At 50.8% G+C, this 26,993-nt stretch overlaps 1 protein-coding gene and 1 long non-coding RNA gene across 2 annotated transcripts in view; one reads left to right on the forward strand and one right to left on the reverse strand.

Annotated features, from left to right (window-relative positions):
- LOC146760534 (uncharacterized) overlaps window positions 1–26,444 on the reverse strand; it is a 115,379-nt gene extending 88,935 nt beyond the window's left edge. Inside the window, exons 1-3 of the long non-coding RNA XR_014947750.1 lie at window positions 26,322–26,444; window positions 16,516–16,656; window positions 10,125–10,211 (exon numbers count right to left, since the gene is read on the reverse strand). This is a non-coding gene — a long non-coding RNA (uncharacterized LOC146760534). The remainder of the gene's footprint in view (window positions 1–10,124; window positions 10,212–16,515; window positions 16,657–26,321) is intronic.
- Window positions 6,398–9,451, forward strand: IRX3 (iroquois homeobox 3). The gene is made up of 4 exons (XM_015873482.2): window positions 6,398–6,868; window positions 7,100–8,210; window positions 8,549–8,615; window positions 9,005–9,451. Exons 1-4 carry the CDS (start codon window positions 6,647–6,649, stop codon window positions 9,057–9,059), a joined length of 1,455 nt encoding a protein of 484 aa, XP_015728968.2. The 5' UTR covers window positions 6,398–6,646; the 3' UTR covers window positions 9,060–9,451.
- Window positions 26,445–26,993: the final 549 nt, after the last annotated feature.

The raw sequence follows: 26,993 nt of genomic DNA on the forward strand, positions 1-26,993 counted from the left end.
TATAGACTCACATGGCGCTTTAAATAATCCACCCTGTCGATGACTCATTCCATTAGCCCTGAAAAAGAAGGCACGTCTGACTTTAGTGGATGGGTTTGCGTTTACCCCTCAACATAAAATCCATTCGGCCTTTAAAGTGAACTATGTAACAATTTCCAGACTTGCCCCTATTCATCTGTTTTTCCTTACGGTTCCGGCAGCCCCGCACAGACCGCGGGGACGGAGCGGAGCCGCGTGTTGCTCTTAGTGCTGCGCCGAACCGGGCCGGGCCACCCCGAGATCCGCACCCGCGGAGAGTCCCGCTCCACTCCCGCCCGCGGCCGCCCCGCCCCGCTCCGCCCGCGCGGCCCTTACGTAGAACGGACCCTCCGCCCCGCGGAGCGATCGGCAGCGGCCGCGCCTGAGCCGCGTAAGGCGAGGGGGGGAGCGGAGGCGGCTGCCGCTCGTATCTGCCCGGCGCAGCCCGCTCCGTGCTTCCCCCCGGAGACGCCGGGGCAGCGCTCGGGCAGTTCTTGCGCTTCTCAGGACAGCTCTCCTATTTTTTAACTTCTCTTCCCTGTGCTCGAGGAAATGTTTAAAAGTTCTCTGCCAAACTTGGCAGAAGGGCGTGCAGGGCCCTCCTGCCGCTCCCACGCGCGGACCCTGCCGAGCTCCCACGCGAGGCTCCACCCGGCAGCATCCCTCCTCCCTCCCCCCACCCCCCGAGGCTGGACGCGGGGTTCCGGGCCCCGTGCCCGAGGCCGGCCAGCTGCAGGCGAGCATCCCTACTGGAAATCGATGCGTGTCACGGTTTCAGTAATGATGGCAGAGCTGTAAAAACCGGCCATGGAGAAAACAGCGGATCAAGCGGCCAAAGGCCAGCGGGCCGGGCAGCGCTCCTCACGCTCCTACTCATCCCTTAAATCCCTTCCCTTTCCCCTCTCGCATCCCGCACTCCCCGTGGTTAGAGCCGGGGGACCGAGGAGCTGCTAACAGCGCGTTTCCCCCCGGTGTGGGACCACCGACCACCGCCCGTTGCTCGCAGGAGCGCAGCCCGACGGGGCGGCCCGGCCCGGCCCCACTCAGCTGCCCGCAGCTCCCCTCGGCGTTACGGCAGACCCAGGCTCTTTCACCGCACAACAGATGCAGCCTCTAATGCAAATATTGCCATTTCCCTGCTGAATTAGCCTTGTCACTTAGCCCAGAAGCTGGCAGCGTTAAGCCAGCTTGCATTTTAATTTGGCCCTGAAGTTACTTATTTCATTATTGATCAAACATAATGCTGAATCAATGTTCATCTTGTTACCTGGGCCATTTCCATGTAATACAGTGATAGCACTGCCTGGAGTTACTCATTCCCATCCCAAAGTGACTTTACCATAAAATCAATGCTTGTTTGCGACTGATCTAAGGCAGCATCCACGGGATGAAGAGCAAATAAAGCGATCGCGCCATCGCTCTCCAAAAGTTTGGACGGAATGCGAACAAAGAGTTTGGCATCCGCGTTATTTTATCGCTGTCGGTATCGCCGTGTCCAGGTTGAAGGCGCAGCAATCTCTGGCCGCCAAATGAGGCACCGAGACCGCACAGTTACCGGGAGCGGATGGGGGCACCGCTCCTAACACAGAGCCCCGGCGCCCAGCAGCTGCGGGCTGTCGGCTCTTCCGGGCAGGGGCTGCTTGGGAAAAAATAATAATTAATACAATAGTAATTAATGATTGTGTCACAAGATTAGACGCAGAGCAGCGTTATCTTCGGAACAGCTGCCGCTTCTTTTCTTTGCCCGTGTTCTCCCCTCCAGCTAATAACCCGACCGACAAACAGCACGAAGCTGTCCGATGGGCACCACGGCCCCGTCGGGGCCGCTCCTCTCCCCGCCTGCTACCGGGGCCCGGCGGGTGTCCGGGCCGCCCCGAGGAGCGAAGGGACCCGGTCCGGCCCTGAGTGGGCTCACGGAGGTGCCGGCACTGCTCGCAGCGGCCGCTCCTCTCTAGGGGCGATGGAAAATCACGCCGTGAGTGTGAAATATATTGGCATAAAATTAGCGAATGGCACTAACAGGTTATAAATCACCTGAACGGTCAAACCGCAGATATGAATCACAAATTCCTATAAAGATTAATGTTTCCTAAGATTCGAGGCAACTCTGCGTTTTTTGGACAAAAGCCTCCTCCCAGCCACCCGTTCCCGAGCTCTGTTCCATTTTCTGAAATCTTTCCAGGTTTCGGTGGGGTTTCTAATGAACGATTTACCAAAGGAAAGGTTTTATTAACACCTCGAAAAACGATAAAGTTTAAAGGGAGGGAGAAAGAGAGCAGATAGGAAGTTCGGTAACACAACATACCGACCCGCTGGCAACAGCCCGAACTCAAAGCACCACAACGGTGGGAAAAGCTCCAAGACATGGAAGGGAAAGAATAACCCCGAGGTGCCGGCGTGGCCCGAGCGGAGCCCGAGCATCCCCGGCGGCCTCGTCCCTCCAGGGCAGAAAGGAAAGGGGAGGAGGAGATGGGGGACGTTATTTGTGGAGGAAATCTGCTGGCGGGAGGCGTGCGGGACTCCGGGTCTCTCAGGCGCTATTTTTCCCTTCTCGCCTCCGTGCAGAACTGGAGATAATAGTTGGGGCTGCAGGTAACGGAGTCAGTTCTTATTCAATTTCCCTAAATGGCCTGGAGAGCACTTAAAAGCCCGGAGAGCTTCTGGCCAGCATTTTCTTATTAACTAATTTCACTTCGATCCTATTAAAGTGTGCGTTTTATAACCTTCAAATGAACCTCTCTCCCTCCATCCCCTCCCGGCAACTCCCAGGGGCGCTGCCAACCCGGGCCGGCCGGGCTGCGGGGTTTAGGGTTTGGGCTGTGGGGTGCGAGCACTGCCCTCCCTTAGGGGGAACCTCACCAATAATGGCTTTTAAATGGCGACATATATTTACCATTTCAAACGGGCTCTGCTGTTTCCTGGTAACGCTCACCACAAATGGTAATAATAAAAGATGAAGTATTTTTTCTCACCTTAGGTCATTAGATTTACAGACAAGGTACTAAATCATTTTGGCTCCCCAAACCTTGAAGGAAGGCGCACCCGCTCCCGTCCCTTTCTGCTCTCCTCCCCCTCTCGAGAAGCCGTAAAAGGAACGGGGAGCAGTGGTGGGGCTCCAGGACTGTCTCCCTGCATTACTTTACCGCTACCACTGCTCGTAACAATACGAAAGTTGCCGTTGGTTGCAGTGCGCAGATTGTCAGTGGCCTCTTCCCAAAGCCCTAACATGAAGGGTCATTAATTGTGTTTTCTTTCCAAATCATATGTCACTGCAATTAACAGATTCTGATCAAGAGACTCCTTTCAGATTGATTCCATATGTGATAAGGAATGTGCAGCTTGTTATCTATCTGTCGCCTTGGAATTATGGAAAAGCTTCAAACGCGTAATTTGAAGAGTCTTTTACCCGGCTCTTTGATCTTTCCTTCTATTTTTTTAACTCTTTTTTGACTGCGGCCCCTCTCCTCAGCCCACTTGTCCGTTCCCCTCGGCCCTCCAGCGGGCAGCTCCGAGCCTCGGCCACCTCCGGATCCGTCCACGCGTCCCCTCCGTCACCCGCGACCGGGAAGCGTGGGCAGAAGGAACGGGGTCCGGGACCGGGAGGCATCCGGCGGAACGCTGCCGCCCACCGACGGCGGCCGGGGGGGCCCGGGAGCGGCCACAGCCCCGGGGACGGCTCCGGGCTCGGGGAACCCCAGCGCCGGGTTTAAGTTGGAGCTCAGCGAGCGTGTGAGCGCGCCGGGAAGCGCGGGCGGCGGGGCCGGGGGGAGGGAAGGAGGGAGGGAGGCGGGCGGGCGGGCGGACGGGCGGGCGGGGGGGTGTGTTTGGGGTAATAAATCAGGAGCCGCTCTCCCGGCTTTGACAGGTCCCGGCCAGAAGACACGTGTCCGTCCGGCCGAGCCGCGCTCCGCCGCGCCGTCTGCCTCCGCCCCGGGGCCGTCGGGCCCCGCACGGCTCCTGCCGGCCTCCCGCAGGACGAGCCGCCCGCTGCCGCCCCTCCGCGGCTCCCTCCGGCCCCGCTCTCTCCGCTCCGTCCCGGAGCTCCCCCGGCGGCGCCGCCCGCCCCGCGGCCTCTGCGTGCGGACGGCTCTCACCGCTCCGACCCCCACCCCCCCGGTACCGCAGCGAGATCACCGTCCCCTCTCCCCGCTCCCACCGTTTGCCGTTTCTCCGCTTTTCCTCTCCCCCCGAGCCAAGCGCCACAGATTTCTCTTCCAGCCCGTTTGCTAGAGAGACGTTTCCCTCCCGTCTCTTTCCCATTAACCCACCCCTCTCCCTCGCCCTGCCCCGCAGCCGTTCGCACCCGTACGTTCCTCTCTCCCCGCCGGCCCCGCACGGCAGCTGGGGACGGACGGAGCCGCGGAGGACGAGGCCGGGCTCTGCGGGAACACAGCGGGGCTTCGCCGGGTCCCGCCAGCCCCTTCTCCCATCCGAGCTCGGCCGGCACTGCCCCGCTGCGCTCAGCAAAGTTGACGGCGGATGAGGACGGGGGTTGAGCTCCGCGTTTTGCTTTTGAATTACGGAGAAATAAACGTAGAACCGAATTTCGTGTTGTTATCTCCATCGCGTCGTACCGTCAGAACCCATTACGGGAGCGACGTTGAGTGGAAGGAAATAAATTCCGCCCCAGCCTTGCTTTGCACTAGATTAGCAGATAGGAAATGCTATAAAGATGAACTTAATACGATTAGAGATGTTTCCTACAGATTTTCATATATTGATTCGTGGAATTTTAATTCCGGAGCTTGCTTTGCTATAATCCGCATTTATTACAAGCCGATAGAGTTTTATTATAGCCCGCTATCAAGGTCGATTCCCTTAACTGTGTAATCTGACATGAATTTCATTTTGAAGGAAACTCAGTTATAAAAAACCACCGTGAGGACGCGGAAGGAGCGTTGCCATGAGAGAAACCCACCCGGGTTTGGGGACGGAGGGCGCTCATGGGAAGAGCCTCCAAACTTTACAATACAAAGAAATATAAAATAAAAACCGAGAAAGGAACAGCCCCCCCCTTCTCAACCCCTCACCCCCCTCTTGGTTTCCAAGAGCAGAGAACGGCGCTCGGTTCCCCCCCGCCTCGGGCCGGGTGCCCCCCTCTCCTCCGGCCCTGCCAGCCCGGGACGCCTTCGGGAGCCAGGGGGGAGGATGGGGGGTTGAAGGCGGGGGGCGAAGTGAAGGGAGAGAGAACTGAAACTTCACGTGTGTCGGCCACAAAAAGCCTGATCCAGTAATTAAAGTACATCTCGCCTCCCTCCCCATGGCTCTTTCCAGCACTGCCTTTGCCAAAGCAGCACGTTCAGGTCCTTCCTTCGGAGCCTTGTAGTGATTCAGAACAGAGGGAATAAGCAAAATGATCATAAATTTCCTAATTAGAGATTTCGCACCAAGACAAAAAGGTGTTAATGAGTTTAATTCCAGCGCCTGTCATTGTCCCTTTTTTCACACCACTTATTTACTAATGGCCCAGAGGGCTGCTCCCGTCTCTCCTTTGTTAAGATTTTAATTTGCCTCCTTTTCTGCCTTTGATGTAAAATTGTGACCTACAACTCTTTGAAGTCCCTTATTAGGAGGAAAATTAACTTCGCTTTTCTACTGTATCTGCCCACTGTTCGCCCAGACAAACGCAAAGAGCTCCTTCCATACTCCGGACAGCGGGAGAACGCTCAGGGTACCTTTGGAAATGCTTATTTTTAAACTGTTATTTCTTAAACGGAGTGCACTTTTAAAGCTGTATTGGACGATGCGACCGCTGGTAGAGCCGGGGAGGGGGCGAGGTGGGAATATCTTCATAAAGAGCCCCAAACGCACCGGGGCAGCGCAGGGCTGTACATCTGGAAAGCTGAAAGAGCCGGGGGGGAGGTGGAAGGGAGGGGGTAGAGGGGGGGGACAGGGGGAACCTTTATTATTAAACGTCACAACTTCTGCCGTCTCTCCTGTGTGCCACTCGTGGCCGACACCCGGCACTGAGAGGGGAGGGGGGGGGGTCCGGGAGAAATTATATCTAAATCTGTCTCTATATAATTAGAATGCCATGAGGCAGGGTTAAACCTCTGTAAAACACACAACTGATTGGCGATTGCTAAAACGAGATTGGAAAGCAACTCAAATAAAAGAGCGCGACGTCAGTAAACAGATTTAGGAAAAAAAAAAAAAGAAGAAGAAGAAAAAAAAGAAAGAGAGAGAAAGAAGGAGCCGGTGACAAACCCGGCGAGAGCAGCTCCGGGCAGAGAGAGAGAGAGGCAGAGGGAGAGAGAGAGAGAGAGAGAGAGAGACTTAAAAGAAATAGGAGGGGCTTGCGGGAGACTAGAAATGTCAATCAGAGCCCGGAGTCCCAATAATCTCAGGCAATCTGTTAGGACCTGACCTGGGTCCACTCAGATCAATAGGAAAAGTGCGAGAAGAAAGCAGCGCGCGGCGCTCAGCGCGGCCGCAGCCAGGCGGGAGCCGCGGCCTCCGAGCTCCGCTCCCGATGCGGCCCGGAGCCGGCTGCGGGCGCTGAGCGCTGAGCTGAGCCGGCGGCCCCGCGGCCAGCCCCGCCGCTCGCTGCCCTTTCTCTCCCTTCTTCCCTTCTGCTCCCCCCCCTCCCTACCCTTCCCCCCTCCCCATTCCCCCCCCCCCCCGCACCATGTCGTTCCCGCAGCTGGGCTACCAATACATCAGGCCGCTGTACCCCGCCGAGCGCCCGGGCAGCGGCGGCTCCCGAGGCGGCGCGGAGCTGGCCCCGTCCGGGACCCTTTCCAACGTGCTCTCCTCCATGTACGGTGCGCCCTACGCCGCCGCCGCCGCCGCTCAGGGCTACGGAGCCTTCCTGCCCTACGCCGCCGAACTGCCCATCTTCCCGCAGCTGGTAAGAGACCCCCGGGACCGGGGCGGGGGGGTGCCGGGTGCGGGGCGCTTTGTTCCCCGGGCCCGGCCCGGCGCGGTCGGACGGTGCGGGAGCGGAGCGCGGCGCGGGGCCCCGGAGCGCCCGGAGGTTCCGCGGCGGCGGGGCGAAGGAGCGGGTCGGGCCGATCCGGGGCCGTTCGGTCGGGCCGATTCCGCGCCGCCTCAGCCCGCTGCCCCTTCCCTCTCGCTGCAGGGCGCGCAGTACGAGCTGAAGGAGAGCCCCGGGGTGCAGCACGCCGCCTTCCCGCACCACCACCCCGCTTTCTACCCCTACGGGCAGTACCAGTTCGGGGACCCGTCGCGGCCCAAGAACGCCACCCGCGAGAGCACCAGCACGCTCAAGGCCTGGCTCAACGAGCACCGCAAGAACCCGTACCCCACTAAGGGCGAGAAGATCATGCTGGCCATCATCACCAAGATGACCCTCACCCAGGTCTCCACCTGGTTCGCCAACGCGCGGCGGCGGCTCAAGAAGGAGAACAAGATGACCTGGGCCCCCCGCAGCAGGACGGACGAGGAGGGCAACTCCTACGGCAGCGACCACGAGGGGGAAGAGGACAAGAGGGAGGACGAGGAGGAGATCGACCTGGAGAACATCGACACCGAGAACATCGAGAGCGCCAAGGACGAGCTGGAGGACGAGCTGCAGGACGCGGACCTGCTGCACTCCGACTCCAAGACGGACTCGGAGGGCTCCGAGGGCTTCGAGGACCTGCCCGGCTCCGAGGAGCGCTACCTCGGCCCGGCCGCCGCAGCCGCCGCGGATCCGCTCCGCCTCCGCCACCACCACCTCCGTCACCACCGCCACCACCGTCGCCCGCCCTGCGAGCTGCCCTCCGCCGGCCCCGAGCCTCCGCCGCCCGCTCCGCCGCCTCCGCCGCCGCCGCACCTCTCGCCCCCCTCCTCCGCCTCCTCTTCGGCCGCCTCCTCCCCGACGGACGCCGCTTCGGCCGGCACCGTGCCGAAGCCCAAGATCTGGTCGCTGGCCGAAACGGCCACCAGCCCGGACAACCCCCGCAAGTCTCCCGGCTCCCCGCCGGCGGCCGCCCCCCAGCCGCTTCCTCTGCCCCCCCCGCCGCCCCACAGACTCGTCTCCTCCTGCCCGCTGGGCAAGTTCCCCAACTGGACCAACCGCGCCTTCCCGGCCGCCTCCCCGCACCACCACGCGGCCCCGCACCCGCTGGCCTTACTGAACACTCCGCACCTGCTGGGGCTGGGGGCCGCCCCCGCCGCCGCCGCCGCCGCCGCCTTCCCTCGGCCCGCGGAGCAGGCGCCGAGCGCGGAGCCCCCCGGAGCAGGAGCAGGTGACCGCTGAGGGACGCGCGGGGCGGGCGGGCGCTGCGCTGGGTTTCGAGGCGGCCGTCGGGCGCAGGTGGCGGCGGCGGACAGGCCGTGCGCGGGGATTGCGCGGGGTTTGCGCGGAGGGACGCGGAGCCGGGGCAGGGCCCGGCCGTGAGTGCGGGCGGCTCTCGGCTCGTTCCCGTTTGGTTCTTTTTTACCCCCGAGAGACGGCGGAGCCGCCGTCGTTTTTGTCGCGCTCTCGAATCGGCGAGGAGGGATCTCGAGTCGAGCGGCTTAATTCAGGGATGGGGCGAATACTTCGGGAGCTATAAAGGAACGCTCTGTTTTCTTCTCTTTTTAGATCGATCTAGTGCCTTGGAAGTAGAGAAAAAGTTAATAAAGACAGCTTTCCAGCCAGTGCAGAGGCGGTAAGAGACTGCTCCGGAGGGCGCGGGCACACGGCGGTGCGCGGCCGCTCCGTGCGGTGCTTCCCTCGGCGGGGCCGCTCCGTGCGGGATGAGCCGCGCTCGGGGCCGGAGGGCAGAGCGGGCAGAGCGCGGCCGGGGCGGGGGTGCGGGGGGCAGCGAGGGGCTTTGCTGGGAGCTGCACGAACGGCCCCGCTGTACCCGAGCGGCCGCAGCCTCTCGCTGTGCCGCCCCTACAACTTGTTGTATTTTGAACTGATTTCCAAACAACACCGACAAAAATAGCGCTTACTTATAACAGCGGAGCCCACGGCGGCCCAGCCCGAGCTGAAGCCAATTAAATCTATTTTTTTTTGTGTGTGTGTGTATGTGTGTCGTTTTTGTTTCTCCAGGCCCCAGAACCAGCTCGATGCCGCCATGGTTCTATCGGCGCTGTCATCGTCTTAGTTCTTTTTTTTTTTTTTTTTTTTTTTTTAAATCGTTGTTGTAATGATTGTAAAAAGAAAATCTCTGTATAGTTACGACGTTACGCATGTCCGTATGGGGAAACTAAAAAGGAAAAGGAAAAAAAAAAACAAAAAAACAAACAAAACCGAATAATAATAATAATAATAATACAGCCCCGCTTCTGTGCTCCCCCGGGTACCGGGCCGTGCGGTTGGTTGGTGGAAGTCCCGTGAGCGTCCGTTCGGTGTCTCGGTCTTTCTTTTTTATTTTTTTCCCGGTTGTTTGTTTGGTTTTGTACATACCGTCAAACCTGTACATAAGTGTGAACCAAATTGTACGAGAAAGTATCTATTTTTGGCTAATAAAGACACGGTTGCCACTTTTTGCCTACAGCCGCCTCTCGGTTCCGCGGTCGCTGCTTTGCGGGGCCGGGCGGCTGCGGGAGCTCCGGGCCGGGCTGAGAGCGGGGCACGACCGGCGGCCCCACGCTGTCCCTGGAGCCGCAGCTCCCCCTGGCGGTGGTAGCGCTGGGGAGGCGGAGGGCGCTGCGGGGCGTTCAGAGAGGGGGCTCGGTCCGGCCGTGCCCCGCAGGGAACCCCGCGCTGAGCTCGGCCCCCGCGCCCCGTCCCGCAGTGAACCCCGCTGCCCCGGGATCGCTGCGTGACGGAGAGGCGGGGGGATGGGGGATAAGGGGGTGGGGGGCTCGGCCGGAGCTGGGATGAAGTTAAAGTACAAACAGAAGCACATAGCTGACATGCTTCAAGTTGAGACAGTTGGAGATATGCAAATGTGCGGGGCTGCGCGGTATTGACATTTTGAGGCCACGGTGATCGGAATGTATTATTTATAGGAGCGGGTTGCGCTAGGCCCATAAACTGCATCTTACGTTCTCGGCGTCAGTAGGCAGCATTACTAGTGTGTGTGTGTGTGCTCACACCTATATCCGTACGTGTGTGTGTGTGTGTGTGTGTGTGGATCGCGTGTCCCGCAGCCCCGTCCCCATGCAGGCCGCGTGCCCCAGTGAGGCCGTCGGTCCCATTCCCCCCACGTCCCCTTCTCACATACGTTCTCTCCGGCCCTGGAAACGCGTCTGCCTCCTCGCAGTGTTGTTCCTCTGCCAGGAACCGTTCCCTTCCTGCGCTCCGACAGCTCCTGAAACGAGAGGAAGCGCCGTGGGTGGGTGCCGGAGAGCGGATTGTTTCTCATGTAAATGTTACCCCGTCTCTCTGCACTTTGTATCTTTGCTTTCCCCTTTGCCAGTTCTTGCTGAGGGAAAAAGAAAGGGGAAAAAAAAAAAAAAAAAAAAAGATTAATGGCATGTAAAACGGGAGGGCTGGGGGTGAGAGCTACAGGCAAATTTCCACATCCCCTTCCTCTGGGCGTCCCGGTAGCTTTTCCATAGAAACTTTCACCCAGTGGTCAGACAGACGATTAAAACGGGGGTGGAAGTAAATAATGAGAGGGAAAATGAGTGCCCCCCCCGACCCGCCCGGCATCGCAGCATCCCCCGCTCACGGGGTGCTGGTGCTGAGCTCGGCCGCAGCGCTGTGACAGCCGCCGGGAGCTGCGGCTCCCCGGGGAACAGCAGCCGTGGTGGTGCTCGTGGGGTTCCCCGAGTGGAGAAAATTCCCATTCATTTGGTGAGGAAACATCCCGCGATCTGTGTATCAACACAGCGTTCAAAACCCCGCTCGTGTATTTTTTTTTAGCGATCACTCGCACAGTCTGACGGCCTCCCGCAGCCCCAGCCCGGCCCGCGACAGCTCGGAGAGGCCTCTCCTCCTCCCTCCTCGCTGCTGGCTGCTCTTTTCCTGTCTAATCAATTATCTCCCTAGCTAGTCCTTCTCAAAGGTGAGAGCTCATTATGCATATTCATAAATCACGGCTCCCGGCCCTGACACTGATTGATGTAATCATCTCCTGCCCGCGCCTTCCTGAGCCCGAGGAGCGCAGTGCGGAGCGGTGGGACGGGGCTGGGGCTGGTGGCCGTGCGGGGCCGAGCGGGCAGCGTGGGGCAGGGCAGGAGGCGGCCCCGTGCCGAGAGGTGCCCAGCGGAGCCGGTTCTGTGCAGGAGAAACGGAAACGATGAGGAAAAGGCCCCCGACACACGCGTAGTTTTTACGGCCGGGAATCGGAACGGGCATGAAAATAACCCCCCCCCCCACCCCCCCCAAATCCGACGCGTCAGCGCACGCACTTGCTTTCATTTTCCTCGGGAAGTTAAAGCTGGAAAGGGGTATTTATTCTGGTAGGGATCTGATGACGAGCATTTCGATATTCGATACAGTAAATGGCTTTAGCATTATACCCAACTGCTCCCGGTAGCTACGTTTTAGAAACTGAAAGAAAAAAAGTTGCAAATGACGAAAGTTCCTGCTGAGGGGCTGGAGAGCAGAAGGGCTCCCAGCCCACGGCTCTCGGATAGGGACGTGCATCACTGTGGTTTGGTTCCCCAGCGTGCTCCAGCACGGAGCCTTCAGAGGCTGCTCAGATTGTGTGCTTTACCTGCACGGTTCACACTTACACTTTTTAAAACAACTCTTTTTATCGCTTTGATCAGAACTATCAGTGTAATACAAAAACTATCAGAGTAATACAAAAATATATGCCCTGAAAATCATAACGAGATACAAATCAAAGGGAGTCCTAATCAAATACTTTGGAGAGCGTTATCTTCCTTGTTAACAAATGGTAATAAGAAAATTAAGGCTTATAACTTGCTTGCATTTTATCTAAGAGAACCAATAAAGATATCAGATGCTCTTTGTTTTATATGTTTGAATGTAAAGCTGCATAATGAAGAACACGCACCTTCTCAGGGTTCATTTGCTTTACAGATATTAACCCTTTGCAATGCTGGTGGATTTCTAAGTCTGCAGAGCGAGGAGGAGGCTGTGCTGCTCCCCCACGTTTTTGGGGGTAACTGGCTGCACTCGGGACAACGTCTTTTTTTATTCAATGCTGATATTGGAACAAAGCAACAATGGCTGCTTGCTAACTATGCATGTCCAACAGGCCTCTTTTCTATTCAGCAAATGGAAGATATTAAACAACATTTTGCTTAAAGGTACACCGAGGCCATTTCCATTAGGACATGGTGTCATTCATTTATTCACATGTTAAGTGGATGTCCTTGTGGCTAATGAGTAATAATCAACAGTGACTCCACTTTATTCCTTTGCTCCCAGCAATGTTAAATACTCTGATGGAGTCTCTTTGCTGACACACTAGAGAATATGGTTAAAAAGTGCTAAAGGACATTTTCAGCATAGAGCAGCCACACACACGCGTGCTGGAAAGAGCACTTTTATTACAGTCTGATCTATTCGGCTTTGTTCCTGGTTGAGGCACGGCACATGGAAAGCTCTGCTATTTATCTGAAGGCAGTTTTTGTGCCTTAAGAGCCAGAGCTCTCACAGCTCGGGAGTCGTTGGGTTATTGAGGGGAGATGAGCCCTTGGCCACCTGGTTTATAAAAAATACAACAGCCCACTCCTCCCTTCTGTGGAGGGTTTGCTGGGGGAGTGATTTGGGACAAAACCTTCCCATCCAAACAATCCCGTTGGACGTTTATTTTATATAATAAAGAAACTCTCCCACCAGCTAATTAATCCATTTGATTACATCAATCTCGGCAGCTAAGAAGGTTAATAAACTATATTAATATCTATTTTCCTTTCCTTCGTGCAATTGCTTACTCTGGAGTCTGCAGCTTGGTTGTCTCCCGTGTCAATTCCCAAGTTTGAAAGGTATAAATGAATCATTCTTGGTCACGATTAAGCTTAAGTTAGAAATAAAATATGTCAATCAATCCGGTTGGAAATGTTCCTGCTGTCTAAGTTGGTTATGCAAAACACTCTAAGGTGTGTAGGCATGCTCAATTAGGTCAAGGGATCTGATGGCACTCCTACCCGTAAATGTGTGTCACTTGGATTCCTCATTATTTTTAGCAGTGGTGAAAATGCATGTCAGTAGGCCAGCTAGCCAGGCTGGAATAAAATTACTTGCTGGGTACGTGTGAAACTGAGGTTTTAATACATTCATATTATACCTGTTTTCAAGCAAAACAGTAGAAGGAAGATATGTCTCTCTCTCTGCCTAGAAAATACATGACTCACTCTATTGAATTTCTCAGCAATCATTAGTATAACTCACACCAGGCTATGGGATACTCAAGATACTTTAGCAGTGAAATTTAAGTGTCTAAAAACATAGATGTAATGTGAAATTAGATACAAGGAGTAAAACATCAATTTGCTCTATTACAGTCTAACTTGCTTCCAAGAGAAGCACAAGCTTCACTGCGAGGTTAGACCATCCCTCTCCCAAAATAATGTAATGAAAATGGACATTCAAGATGGATATTGAACAGCAGCCTTCGTGCCCGAGTTCTTGGATGGAGACTTTTACCAGTGATTCCCAGAAAAGACAGTGCCAGAAATGTACGCCTGATAGACAGCTTCCCTCCTGCATACTCAAAGCCTAAAGCTAACAGAAATGTGTTCATATAATTGCAGAAAAAATAAAAACTAAAATCCAGGGCAAGCAAATGCCAGTGCTCACACCTTCCCTGCTGGTGTCCGGTGCAGCCACTGAGATTACCCGAGTGGCTCAAGGAGGGGGTTAGACCTCTGGTTTTACACCTCCTGTGCTGGCACTGAGGCACCTATGCACAAGGAATGGGGAGATAAACCAGCTGGGAAGCACACCATGCTCCGGCCTATGTCTGGTGTGCAAAAAATAAACAAAATGAGGGAAACTGGCAAACGAGAATGTTGCTCCCAAGAGCCAGAGGCAGAACTGGTACTACAGGTAAGGCCGGTGTTTGTTACGTGGGGCTCTTAAAGGTGGTTTTAAGGATGGTGGTGTCCCTTTAAGGGCAGTAGCACGCAGTTAATATTTTCTTTACTGCCAATGAAATGCAATTAAATCCCATGAATTAATATATTCACTTCAGGAAGAATTCCCATTCTTTTCTTAGGATATCAAAATGGAGCCATCATCAGTCAGTTAGTTAAATAGGAGAATCTGGAGAGTAAGTAAATGGAAGAGCTTTCAAATGCAGGGCTAAAAATGCCCAATGAATGTGTAGGGGGCTTCAATAAAAAGATTTTGACTTGTGTTTTCACCCCTTTCCCACTTTGCTCATTGTTTACTGACACTGCTATGGACACAGCATTCAGCCGCTGCCTGCCCGAGCCCTGGGATGTAAAAATGTCATCTCTATTGTGCTGCTGGGCCGGCTTTGATGCCGCCGCCGCCCTTTGTGCGCTCCTCTAAATCCCTTTATAAGGCTGTCCCGATTGTCCGCGCTGCACATCGCCACAAAAGCTCGTCTTATTGAGAAAGTAAAAAAGTCAGAGAGGGGCCGAATGACGGCGAATTGGGCCTTTGCTGTAAAAGGCCCAATGTTTGTCTGCACTTCTCTCCGTGCAATCACAAAGTTTGGGCCGCGGTCGCAGCAGCAAAGCCAGGCCTTGTTTTGAAAAGCCATCCCAGTGGGACACGTCCTTCTAATGTTCTATATAGAACTGCCAGTGTTGTTTTTGTAAAGAGTGGGCGCTACGGAGGGGATGAGTTAAGCCCTAGAAGTGCTCCTGGAGTGTATTTTCCCATTTCTGAAGTAGGACTCGTGTGCATTTCATTTGAGGAGCTGAGACGGGGTACACGCAGATTCAAGCAGTGCTGCAAAAAGTGCCCGTCGTTACAAACCCAATATAAATACAGCCCTGTCCCCGCGGGACCGCGTGTCTTCGGGACGGGAACCCGAGCTGCGGACTCGCACTGCTGCTCTGGCAGTTGTTCTCCTGCCTAATGCTATTCTGTTTTGTCCTGAATGTTAGTGGGCAGGAAGCAGACAAAGGCTGGATAAGGTCTTATTCTTTCGGAGTGGGCTATCGGCATGGGAGGACGGTGATTTCATGGCTTTTGTTGCCGAGGTTAGGGACCGAATTCTCTCACTGAATTAGAATGGTAACAAGTGGGACCGGGGATCTCTGGGGCTTTTGTAGTGCACTCATCTGAGAGATTGCGCTTTTCTCAGCCCTTCAGATTTATTTTGCCAAAGTTACAGGGCAATTATGGAAATGCGCCCTTTGAAGCTCGGCCGATTTCTCTTTATTTTCTCTCCCCCCCACCCCACCCCAGCAAAGCCAAGCTTCCCTCGCCTCCTTTCTTCAGCCTAGCAGCCTGCAGTGACGCTGGGGTTTTGAGTGGTGACTCTGCTAAGCTTTGGAACAGCAAGAAAAACTTCTAATAAATACATGCTAAAAATCAGACTTTGAAGCTTTTTTGGGAAGGAAGTGCAAAATAACAGGGAGGTAGCGACCTCCTAGGAAAGGCTCTGTGTATGTGGAGTGCTGGAAGATCCATGCTATGAAAAGAGCCTCAGTGCAGCATTCAGCCAGGCCGCTGCCCACTGCACTGCACTGTGCGGGGCTCAGCTGCACCTCGCACTGCGGTGAGGGGCCCAGGGCAAACAGCACTGTGCTTTCTCACCATCCTACACTATTTATCAGCACAGTTTGGAATCTTGGTGCTGCCTGTGAGCTAATATGACCTACTTTTGATTTTACTTCTGTCCTACCCCTAAAGAAACATATCCAAAACAAGATGGTCAGACCTGGAGCTATGCAGTCTCTGACTAGGGCTGCTTTTTGCCCCAAAACTCAGTTTTGCATTTCTGTTCAGCCCTTCTTTTGTTTCTCTATTTGTAGCAGGCTGCCTTGCTCCTCTGGGGTACACTGAGGCTTTTCTGGGCCATTCAACAAATGCTACGGGCTACACTCAGACTTGAAGTGAATAGGAGGTAACTACTGATCTCCTTGAAACTGACATACACAGGACCCAAACCCAACCTGAAATGTAGACACTTCTATCAGCAACTAAACATAGTAAGAACTGCAATATTCCTTGTCTGTGTTCTGTAGCTGCGGTGCCAATATCCTCTGTGCTCTCTATAGAGCTTATGAGGGATCTTAGGACCTTCAGCAGCTCCGAATACAAGAACCTGGTGTTCTCAATGGATTTTTCATGACTGATGCAGGAGATTAAGTGTTGCATGTGTGGCATTCAGCACTCGTATAGAGGCCCCAGCAAACACATTTTAAGGGAACTGAGATCAGCAGAGTTTCAGTAGGCACCATGGGAAGAGAAATAGCATTTATCCACTCCACCCTCACGACACCTTCCTCCCCTAGTTGGCTTTCACACATGCATGTGTCAGATTCCTACTGACATGCAGATGTCTTCAGCCTACCACCAGGTACCGCAAGATGAGTGGAACTCTTGTGTCTCAGCACAGAACCATTTCAGATGCCCATGTTTCAGCTCATACTATAAATAATTGCCATGCACAGCTCCCCTGACATGGTATGACAATGTGGGGTACTCAGGGAGCCTGGCTTTCTACTGGTTTAGGCTTGTACTCCAGTAATTAAAAAGACTTTGAATCTAACCTGCTAACACTGTTTGCCAAGTGCAGGGTTCACCAGCTTCTCCTCCCACTGCAGCAGCTCCAGCCATGTGGGTATATGGGGGTCCATGGCAGTGATCTGGCCTTCAAGCTGAGATGCATGTCACATTGCCAAAGTCTGGACCTGCAAGTAAATGTCACAAATTTTAAATACTTTAAATATTTTTGTAAGCCACTTTTGAAGATTGCAAAGAAAATGGGTTTCCATGTTTGGCACTGTCAAAAATGACCCCAGGAATGCAAAGCTTCTCAGTGTACTCAGGTTAAAGCTCATCAATAAATAGGGCAGCCATCAACTGTTAGGTTGATGTGAGGTCTTCCAGATGCCTGCTCTTACAAGGAATAATTTTGGCTCGTCTGAGCTCAGTTTTAACCCCCAACTCTTGTATTTACTCTACAGTGAAAGCAGAACAGGTCAGTGCTATGAGTGTGCTGAAGCTTTGGATATAGAGAGACGGGCATTGCAAACTACAATTATAAACTCATTTATGGTACAAAAGATGGTATCTCTGCTACTTCTACAAATAGACTCTGGCTGTGGGTCAGTGGGAACTGTGTGTCTCCTAAGACTATGACCTGGTTATCTCCTAACCCTGAGCAATTAATCACCAGTACCTAATAGGAAGTAGCAGCACACTTGGTGTCATCTGTTTGAAGTAATGCTTTTCCCTTTTCTACAGCTATCAGCCCTATAACTTCCCTCAACATGAAACCCCTAGCGCAGAACACCCATTGAATACCAATGGCTGCTCACCCAGGCATGGGAAGAGTGCACAGAGGGTCCCCATACGCCCTCCCTGTGGGTATTGATAAGTGAGAGCAGGGACAGATCCAGAAATACCAGTGGCAAGGCTGGGGATGTTACCAATGCTTCAGTTTAAACGAGAGGAATGGCTTTGTCTCCAGTGGGCTGCGCAAAGTTGGAGTAAGGTAGTGAAGGATCAGGCCCCAGCAATTCTTTGTAGTATGGGAGCTTTGTTTTGAAGTGCAATAAAAATACAGGTGGTGGAGGAGATAATGCACCGCACCGTTCCTTTGGGACACACGGGGAGACGCTAAAGAATTCCAAAATACGGAGCGTGGGCTTTTCCCTGCATTCATCACAGACGTTAGTTCAAGAAAACACCCAGAAGTAGCAAATATGCAAATTTGTTATGAAAGAAGAACCTACAGTACCCGCTCTGTTAAAGAATTTCTGTCAGGATATTTGATCCTCACGCGGAGTTTATCAGATTACAGCTTTAATTTGCGCATTCAGTTTAAAGAAAAAGGGGTGGGGGATCCCTTTTAAACATCTTTTCTTTCTCCCCTGCTCCAATGCTTGTACTTGAGCTATCTCACTTCTGCTCAGATACGAGAAGTGTGTTTACAGTGTAATATAAATCTGGGCTGGAGAATACCAATTTCATATAAATTAGATGGCAGAGCACTGTTCCGCTATTTTGTTGTCTAAATTATATGGAAATTGGTCTTATGCAAGGAGTAAGTCCTCACAGAACAGGGCCCTTAGGCTTTTGGTTTAATTATCATAAGCTTCCATTTAATTAAACTTATTAAATGGTTTGGTGTAAGAACAGACTATCATTTTGCAGAAGCTTTCTGGAAGAGAAAACTATTTGTGCCCGAGCTGCTTGGGAAGGAAGTAGAACTTCCCTTCAGAGCTGCTTCCTGGAGTACAAGGCTGAGCTCTGCCCATGCCATGCTGCCCAAAAAACCACCCAACAAGCCCTTCCTCTCTTTCAGATCAGCTCAATAAACCACTGGGCACTGTATGCTGTAGTGACAGCATTGGCAGGTTGGACCTGGTACCACAGGATACCTCCCCAGCCATGGGTTTGCTCCTCACAACTTGTGCAGGTATCAGCACATAGCTTCACCTCAACTCTGCTGGGCATACGCAGCCACTGTCCACCATATCCATCAATTTAACCAGGAGAGACCTCATGTGAGATACAGATGGAACAAAAATCCTCATTCTGATCAATTTGACTCTTTGTGATGTCCTACAGAACCTGAGCTTGCTTTATTCAGCCAAGACTACAGCACACTCACTGACTGACATTGCTGACTTCTGGAATAAACATGGGATAAACACATCTTATTTTCTTCTGCAACATATAAAACATTGTCTGAATTGACCAAAACAAAAACCCGCACCTATTGATAATGTCCATGTAAATGGAATGGTGTGGAATGGTGTCATATTCCACCACTCGTGGTACAGTGTACTGACTCCTTTAGAAAAGGATAATTAGAAGAATAATCAGCTGAACACATGAAATTGAGATGCTTCTTCAGGGACATGTGAGAAGCTGATTAATAAGAGGAAGGAGGGCCACTGTGTGTCAGGGACCTAATAAAAATATTTAAGGACAAATAGGTAGAAAAAGAAAGTACACATTACTAATGTTGATAGAAAGCCTTAACCGCCTAATGAATTTCAGAAATTGGTTGAGAATAGTTAATCTGTGTGATAACATGACCCTCAGGGTTAGTTAGATCTGTGGATTCTTATCCCCCCTGGGGACTTAGCAAGTTTCCAGAGATTCACACCAAATTCTTACAAGGAAAAGGCTTTCACAGATGGGAGATTTCATGCAGGTTTTGCTTTTGAATGCTCACATTACACAAAACCCAATATACTGAGATAATAGAGGGAGTGAAGCTCGGTGCTAGCCACACTGTTAATTAAAATTTTCACTTTCTAACAAACAATCACACACATTTGGATTTATTATGGGATCACATGTAACTCTAGATGAAAGGAAGTGTTTTACCATAACAATAGTTGATTCTTAGTTGCTTCTCTATGCTAATTTAATCTCTATATATGCTGAAAAGCAAATGTATCATCTGGTATTTTCTTCATTGGATCGGGCATTTCTTACACACCCTTCACAGGAATTTCATGGGAAAAACACAGGAAAAAAGCCTCCTCACTTTTATAGACCAGAGCCAGTGTGTAGTAATTGCTGTCTCATCAGTGCCTTAGGAATCCTGCCAGCACAATATTTCAGAGAGCTCCAGGGAAGATGCAGCATTGTAAGATGCCATGACCTGAGGAGTGGACAGGGACCCTCTTCCAGGGCAGTGGTTGCAGGGAACTCAGCTGCCCCAGCACTGGGCGGCTGGAGGTGCCACTTCACAGTTGTTGCTCGTTGATGACGCCCCACCTCTGTGCAAAGCCAAGAGGGAAATTCCCCCACAGATGGCAGTTCTTACACCCCCTCACAAGTCTACTACTAGACTGGGATTTCCAAAGGAATTCAGGGCAGTGAGACACCCAAATCCCACCAAAATCTCCTTTGAAAAATCTCAGCTGGAGCTGTTAGTGACAAGTTGCAGCAGCAGCCTTTTCCTTTGAAGAATGGCACGGATTTCGTTCTTAATATGGATGTAAAGGTGCAGAAGGGGGCAAAAAAGAAAAGAGTCTGAGCCCACGGAGCTGGCAGTGCCATGGACTGGTGTCTGGATTTGTCTGCAGTGAACAATGCTCTATCTATTTTCCAATGAGCAATGCTATACCTCAATTTCCAAGTCACCTACAGCAACCATTGGAAGCAAGGACTGGAAAGAGGTGTGTGCCCTCATTTTTATGTTGGGTCTATAGCTTGTGAGCTGCACTCATGCCCAGCTTGACCAAAGTGTAGCTCAGGACTTGTGTTCCTGCACAGTGACTATCAAAGGTCTTAGAAGAGGTAAGTGAGACCAGAGGGTGAGGATCCCCAAAATAAAAAGCAGATACGCATTTTGTGTGTGTATCTGCCTGCACACCTCCACCTCACCCACAGAAAAAGGCAAGGTTTGTTTGTAACAGTGACATTAATATAAATGGTGTTGAAGGCATACTTTTCAGCTGATATTGCAAAAATGAATGCTCACCACATACTTGTGCATAGGAGGTCCTGCTGAAAATACTTATATATAATTTAACAAAAAAGAAGCTTTTGTACTAAGAAATTATGGCTTAAAGCTTTCTTATTTGGGAAAATTCCAGCCTCTGTGCTCATATCCCAGTTATTACAGTAAAGACTTCCAAATGGGAGATATTTTAGAAGAAAACAGTACCAGAGTGATAAGGGTACCATGCTTATTTTTCTTCAAGCAATGGTATGCTTTTAGTTTGAGAAGGAATTTTAAAAGGTTCTAGATGAGATGGTACAAATCAAACATATTCTTATAATATTTATATAAAGTATGTCAGGGAAAGGGAATAAACGGGGCTATTAAAAACACTGCCTGACAAACAGAACAATAGTGGGGCCAGAATGCATCTTACTGATCATAGCTGTACTGAGCTAAGGATGTATGAATAGGCCTGTAGCACAGGACTATAATGACAGAAACCCTTCAAAAGACTTTAGAAACAAGCCTTTCGGTAAATATGAACAACATCCTTTTTGCTTTTGCTTTTCCATCTAAGTGCTATAAAACATGGCTTTCATGGGAAGATATACACCTGGAAGTACTGCATGGACTGCTACTGCTAAAAAGATGTGCACCGCTCAAACCAAGGCGATGTCTCTCAGCTCTGAAATTAGTGTTTGCTGCTATTTTTTCCTTTAGTGATATTAGCATATAGATAACATTAACAGAAAGAAAATTTATTAGCAATGACAGAAAGGCAAGGCAGATTGGTGAGTGAGATCCAAGGGTATGAGGGGAAAGATCAAAAAACATCACAGAGCCTATCATCAGCCTGTGCCTGGATACCTACAAGAGAAAGTGAGGCTTCAAAAAGATGAGAAGGAAGCCGATGATGGGGTGACAGAAGCAGCTCCTCTCCAGGACAATGACAGAACAGTAATTATAGACAACGATGACATGTGATGGAGAGCTTTACTCTACAACTTTACAGGGTAGGATCTAGGCAAAACACATGTATCGGCATACTCTATGATGTGAGAGATAGGGAATGAAAGGAGAAGTGAAGCACATCCTCTGCCACAGCAACTTCATCGTGCTCGCCATATCATCAGTGAGGAGAACCTACAGCAAGAAGAGCAAGGGGATGTGTCCCTCCACAAAGACAAGTGGGACATGCCAAACTTGAACATGTGGGAAGCCTAGGTGAAAACCTCTGGTGGGTGCTGTTGGCAGTGCTCCTAAGGGGCAGCACCCTTAGATTTATTTCAGTTTGTGATGCATACGTTTGCAGTGCTTCCTATAGGCGGATGAGATCACAAGCCTGGCTGGGTGTGAGAACAATGAAGCCGAGAGCCTGTCTCAAACCATATGGCCGCAGTGCCTTGGAGCTGCCTCGAGCCACGGGGTCAGTCTGCTTGGAATCAAAGTGCCATCGCCTGCTTGGTTTTACTGCCTCAGCACAAGCAGAGGTTGTTTTCATTTTATTCAAAGTGGAAGTGAGACAAAATAAAGAGATTCCATATTTCACTTGCAGTAAAACACCAGAAAATGTACCATTTAAAATGCAGTTTCAGTAAATAGCAGCATGCTTCCAAGACTTGCACTCTTTTAGTCCAAGGAATGAGCTACTAATTACACAGATGTCATAATTTAAATTACTCTCCCCAGTCAAGTCCTACCGACAGCAACCAAGCCACTGCAAAACTGTTCAGTGCTATCATTCCATTTGGCTCCCCTACAGTCTCTTTTACCTACACTACCTTGTCCAGAATAATTGCTGACATGACCCTCCCAGAAATGTGGCACGTTGTCTGCTGCTGCCCCACAGGTGGCACCGAGAACAGGGCTCCACGTGAGAGCAGGAGCTGTAACTGAGATCCCCACTGCCAGTTCTGCACAGCTCACCCTTAGCGCTGTCAGGGGCTGCAAGAACAAATGCAGAGCTTCATCCTGCTTGCACGCACACATGCATGCTCTCTCTTTCACACACAGATACTATGAGGACTAATAAAAGATCAAAAGCAAATGAATGAGGCAAATTAATGAAAATGAAGTGCAAGACTGTAATCACACCCAACCATGCCAAAACAAGAAAACAAAAAAAACCCCAAAATTCAGAACAAATTAGTATGTAATACACTGCTTCAGACAGATGTTCAAATAGGAACAAAAGGAAATAAGTAGGAAAACCATACAATGCTGGCTTGAGAACTTTCAGGAACATGAAAAAAAAATCACATGAAGGATAATTTCCCATTTAGCCTGCAGCAGGAATAAGGCTGGATTCTGCTCCCTTGAAGATCCTCCTCCCATCGCCTACAACACAACCAGGGTCAGCTGAGCATCACATTTCCCCACCTTGCAGGGCTCAGGGCTCGGCTCCCACAGCAGCCCTCTTTCTGCCTCTTGTAACCATTACTACACACAGTTTTTCACCGTGACGTGCTCAGCTTTTTGAGCATGTGAGTTCAGCTGTGATCACAACCAGCTGAGGCACGTGAGCTGTGGGGTGCAGCTTTCAGGGATGGCACCTCTGCTCCCAAAGCCCCCAAGCTTTCCAGTCTGCCCACATTTGCTCACTCAAATACAATGAAATCTAGCTGGAGTGCGATCAGTTGTTAAAACAAAGCACAACACCTTCCCAGAAAACAGACACAGTTTGGAAGACCCACGGCCTCTGTCAGCCCCAGCAAATGGGTCATGCTGCCTCTTTCACCCTGGCTCATCCCTTGCCCTACTCCATGGCCAGATCTTTGCTGCCTGCACACAGCCCCCAGCTCTGCTGCCCTCTGCACAGCTGGCCTTGAACAGGCAGCCATCCTTTCTCTAGCAAATGCTTCAACAGCTGGAACTTCCCCTCAGAAACGCATCAAACAACTACCTTTTGTTGTACCTGCTTTCCGATTGTCTCATTTCTGATGAGCTCTCTCCCTGGATGACTTTATGCAACGTCTGCAAATACCTTGTGGAAAGGTCACCAGCCTTTATGCGTTGATCCTCTTGAAGTTCCATGCTTGTTACACAAACTATTCTTAAAGACAAATCAATCCTTTCTTTTAATAGCAGACTGTCCTTTATCTTCCCCTTCTGCCTAAAATTCCTATGTTTTCCCATCGGGAAAAGCTTTCTCCTTAGCCCCAGAATGGTATTTTCCACCTGGCTTCCACTTAGTTTAAGTCCTGCTCAGTTTGTTCCTCCTGCAAGGCCCCATTGCCCAGCCTTGCTGCTGAGCAGCCAAAACCATTACCCAGTCCTTGGCTCCCCAAGCCTTCCGCTCCCAATGGGGCAGGCCATCACCCAACCTCAGCTTGCTGTGAAGCTGCCAGCCTGCCTTTAGCCTGGGCTCTCAGCCATCGCAGCCTTCTCTACTGCCTTCTCAGGAAGGGTCTGGGAGATGCCAGGAGATAATCCTGAAGCCACCACCCACCTTGCCATGCAGCAGAACCAAAACAGAGTTTTAAGCTAGATGAAATGACTACTTGTTCAAACAATACGAAGAGTTATTAATTCATCATGATAGATTAAATAGAATGCCTTTGTGGGCAAACAAAGCAGTTGAAGACTTTCCTGTCAACCTGTCTGAATTTGTACACAGCCAGCTCAGGCTCAAGCCTTAATGTGTTGTGTTGTCCTACCTGCCTTGAAGGACTTCAGGAGAAATACCCCCCTCAGTGCTGGAGTCAGACTGTGATCTTGTACCTGTGAGAAGCCAGAGCTCAGGACCACAGCTACGGAGCTGGACCCACACCCCCTGTATCTGTTACATCTATCAGCAGGGGAAAGGGAGGGTTGCTGATCAGTGATTTTATACCCTAGCAGTGCAGGTCTCGCTTCTCCACTGCTGTGCATTAGAAATTGCTCTGAGTCCACCAAACCAACCAAAAGCAATGTTCTGCCATTGCTGGCATGAACATGAGGGAGAAGCATCTGGGTTGGAGCGCTGAGAGTTTCTGTGACACCACTGCAAAGTGGTTTGTGCTTCACGCATCAAGGCTAATAAAGTAGCCCTTGCTGAGCAGTATATGCTGCTGCAGCAGGATTGCTTCTTGTTTCTTGTTTACAAAGTTACACATTTACTCTTGAAGTCAGCAGAGCTATCAGAGATTTGAACTTCATGTTTTTAAGAAAAAACATTCGACCATAACAATGCAGCGTGTGTCCTATCGAGTACGGCAGGCAGGATGTGGTGGTCCGGGCAGAGAAAGCTTACACAACATTAAACTGCAAAAGCTGCTGGTGGTTGGGTGACCCATCTGACAAGCAGTATGGTGTTACTGTATGTCACATAATTAACTTCATCTGCCTTGTTCCCTTCTATGACTTGCACCACTCCTCCCCATCCATACTTCCCATACCATGAGCTGGTACCTTGGCCTCTACTGTCTCTGTAGCTTTGCTTTCAGCATTTCTGCTCCATTGTGCCAAAATACAAACTCATTCAAATGAGGAAGCACTTATTATTACAAGAGAAAATAGGGAACAATCAAAATATCTAATGTTTAAAGCATTTCACTTTCACACCATTTTACCACTCTGCACAAGGACAGCACTGACGTGTTCTTGAAGTGAATATGCCTGCAGAAACTCAGCTTCTATTCTAGCAACAACAGTACAGAACAGTAGCTTGGATCTGCTTAACTGAATTTTGGTAGATAGTGGGAGATGCCCTCAAATACTCACGAATTGTATACATATCTTGCCAAGTAGTATCAATTCTTTTGGAAAAACCAACCAACCACACACATCATATATATGTGATACAACAACCAAGTCTGGAATTATTTTCGTTAATATGCCAAAAATAATTTGTAATTGTCCCTGAAAGTCAGCAATTTGCTGATGCTGTATTAGACCATAATACCCCTTACCAGCTGAACATACAGCCAGGCCCAAACAGCTCTGCATTTACGTTAATTAAAACCAACCTCTTTGCAGAAGTTTGAGTCTTCGCAAACAATTTAAACTAAATGAGCACCTCTGAATCTACCTTTCTTCTTCTGCCGAGAAAGTACTTGCAGCACCGTTGTCATCAGCCAGTTATGTCTGCGATATTAGGTACATATGATGGCAATTAGAGGCAGAGCCTCCCAAAATCCCGTAGTACGCCCAGGCATCGCTGTAGCTATTTTAAGCAGATTTATACTTAGGGCATCAAAGAATGTCACCGAGAGAAGAAAATATGGTAACTGTTGCTTTAAATTATAGCTATCATTACTTCAAAAGGATATTCAATCAGAAACCACCGCAGACTAAAACTATTTATGTCTTCTGACACTAAAAGGAAAGTAGGCAGTTTCAGCCTGTCATCTCTTAATTCTTTTTTTTTTTTTTTTTTTTTTTTTTTTTTTTTTTTTTAATAAAAGAAAAGTAGTGTTTGGTCTGTAAGAAACAAGTTAGAAGTGCAGCAGGAACGAGTCAGAACAGGTCTCCTGCTTGTCTCTGACCTTCCCCTGCCAGTCAGCCTCATTAAGTACCGCAGGCTCACAAAGGCAGCAGAAGAGCTGAGCAGAAGGGTGCAGCGACAGCTCTCCAAACGTGCCAAAGCCCTTCCTTGGCAATGCACACCCCTGTCCTGGGTGCAGGGAAGAAGCATAGTTTCAGTTCAACATTTGCGTTACGCAGACATAGTCACAAGGCAAAAGTGCCCCAATGAAGACTGAAGGCTGTTCTGCACTTTCTGGAATAGTGGGGCTATTTCTAAATACTCGGATTTAGAATAATGTCCAGCAAAGCAAAGCAAACAAGTGAGCCAAATGTGTGAGGTCACTTCCCATTTGTGGCTTTTAGCTGCATTTTGAAATGTGCTCAAATAATTTTTCAGTTTGCTGTTGAGACTGTCTTTTTATTATTATTATTATTATTATTATTTTAAATCTATGCTTGGTAGGATCTGTTTATGAAAAACAAGGGACCCCCTTTTACCTTTGTCTGCTCCCCTTTCCAAGCAGGCAGCACCGAGCGACCAGCAGACAGCTCGTACCGCTGACAGCTCGGTGCCAGCTCTCGCAGTGTAAGAGCAGCCCTCCCGCTGATGTCTATTCTCAGCAAAATTACTGACAGTTTGGTCAGGCACAGAGTCCAGAGAAGCATTTCCCCACCAAGATTCACGTGCCTGTGGTCAGCAGTGTCAGCCCAGCACAGGGGTTTATGCTGTATGAGCAGGAGGGAGCGCAAAGTCTGGGCAGCAGGAGGAAATACACTCCTTTACATGACCGGTAATAATATGATCATACTATGAGTACATAAAGAAAGATGTAATGCAGAGACAAAATATATTTCACGGAGAAGACGCAGAGGAAGAATAATCACAGAAACAACACCGGCAACAGGAAGATGGGGACGGTGCTGGATGTCCTGCTCATGGGGCTGCCATGGCTTCCAGAGCTCTGCTGCAGCTCCAGATGCCCACAGCCACCTGCAACAGGGACAGCAGCACAAAGGCACTCGGGGGAGGCAGCCCTGGGATGAGCCACGTCGGAGGAGAAATGTGGCTGACACGCAGCCCTGTGTCCGCTCAGTGCAGGTAACCACCGCTTCAGTCAATTGTTTCACAGACTGGAATGCAGCAAGAACTGATCTAATTAGCGTAGGCTG

Source organism: Coturnix japonica, chromosome 6, assembly GCF_054131305.1.
Source record: "Coturnix japonica strain WE chromosome 6, WE-NBRP24, whole genome shotgun sequence".
In the NCBI taxonomy this organism is placed as follows: Eukaryota; Metazoa; Chordata; class Aves; order Galliformes; family Phasianidae; genus Coturnix; species Coturnix japonica.

Coding starts and splice junctions, on each gene's coding strand:
- IRX3 (XM_015873482.2), top strand. CDS start 6,647: ATGTCGTTCCCGCAGCTGGGCTACCAATACATCAGGCCGCTGTACCCC. Junction 8,211..8,548: donor GCCCCCCGGAGCAGGAGCAG/GTGACCGCTGAG, acceptor TTCTCTTTTTAG/ATCGATCTAGTGCCTTGGAA. Junction 8,616..9,004: donor TTCCAGCCAGTGCAGAGGCG/GTAAGAGACTGC, acceptor TTGTTTCTCCAG/GCCCCAGAACCAGCTCGATG.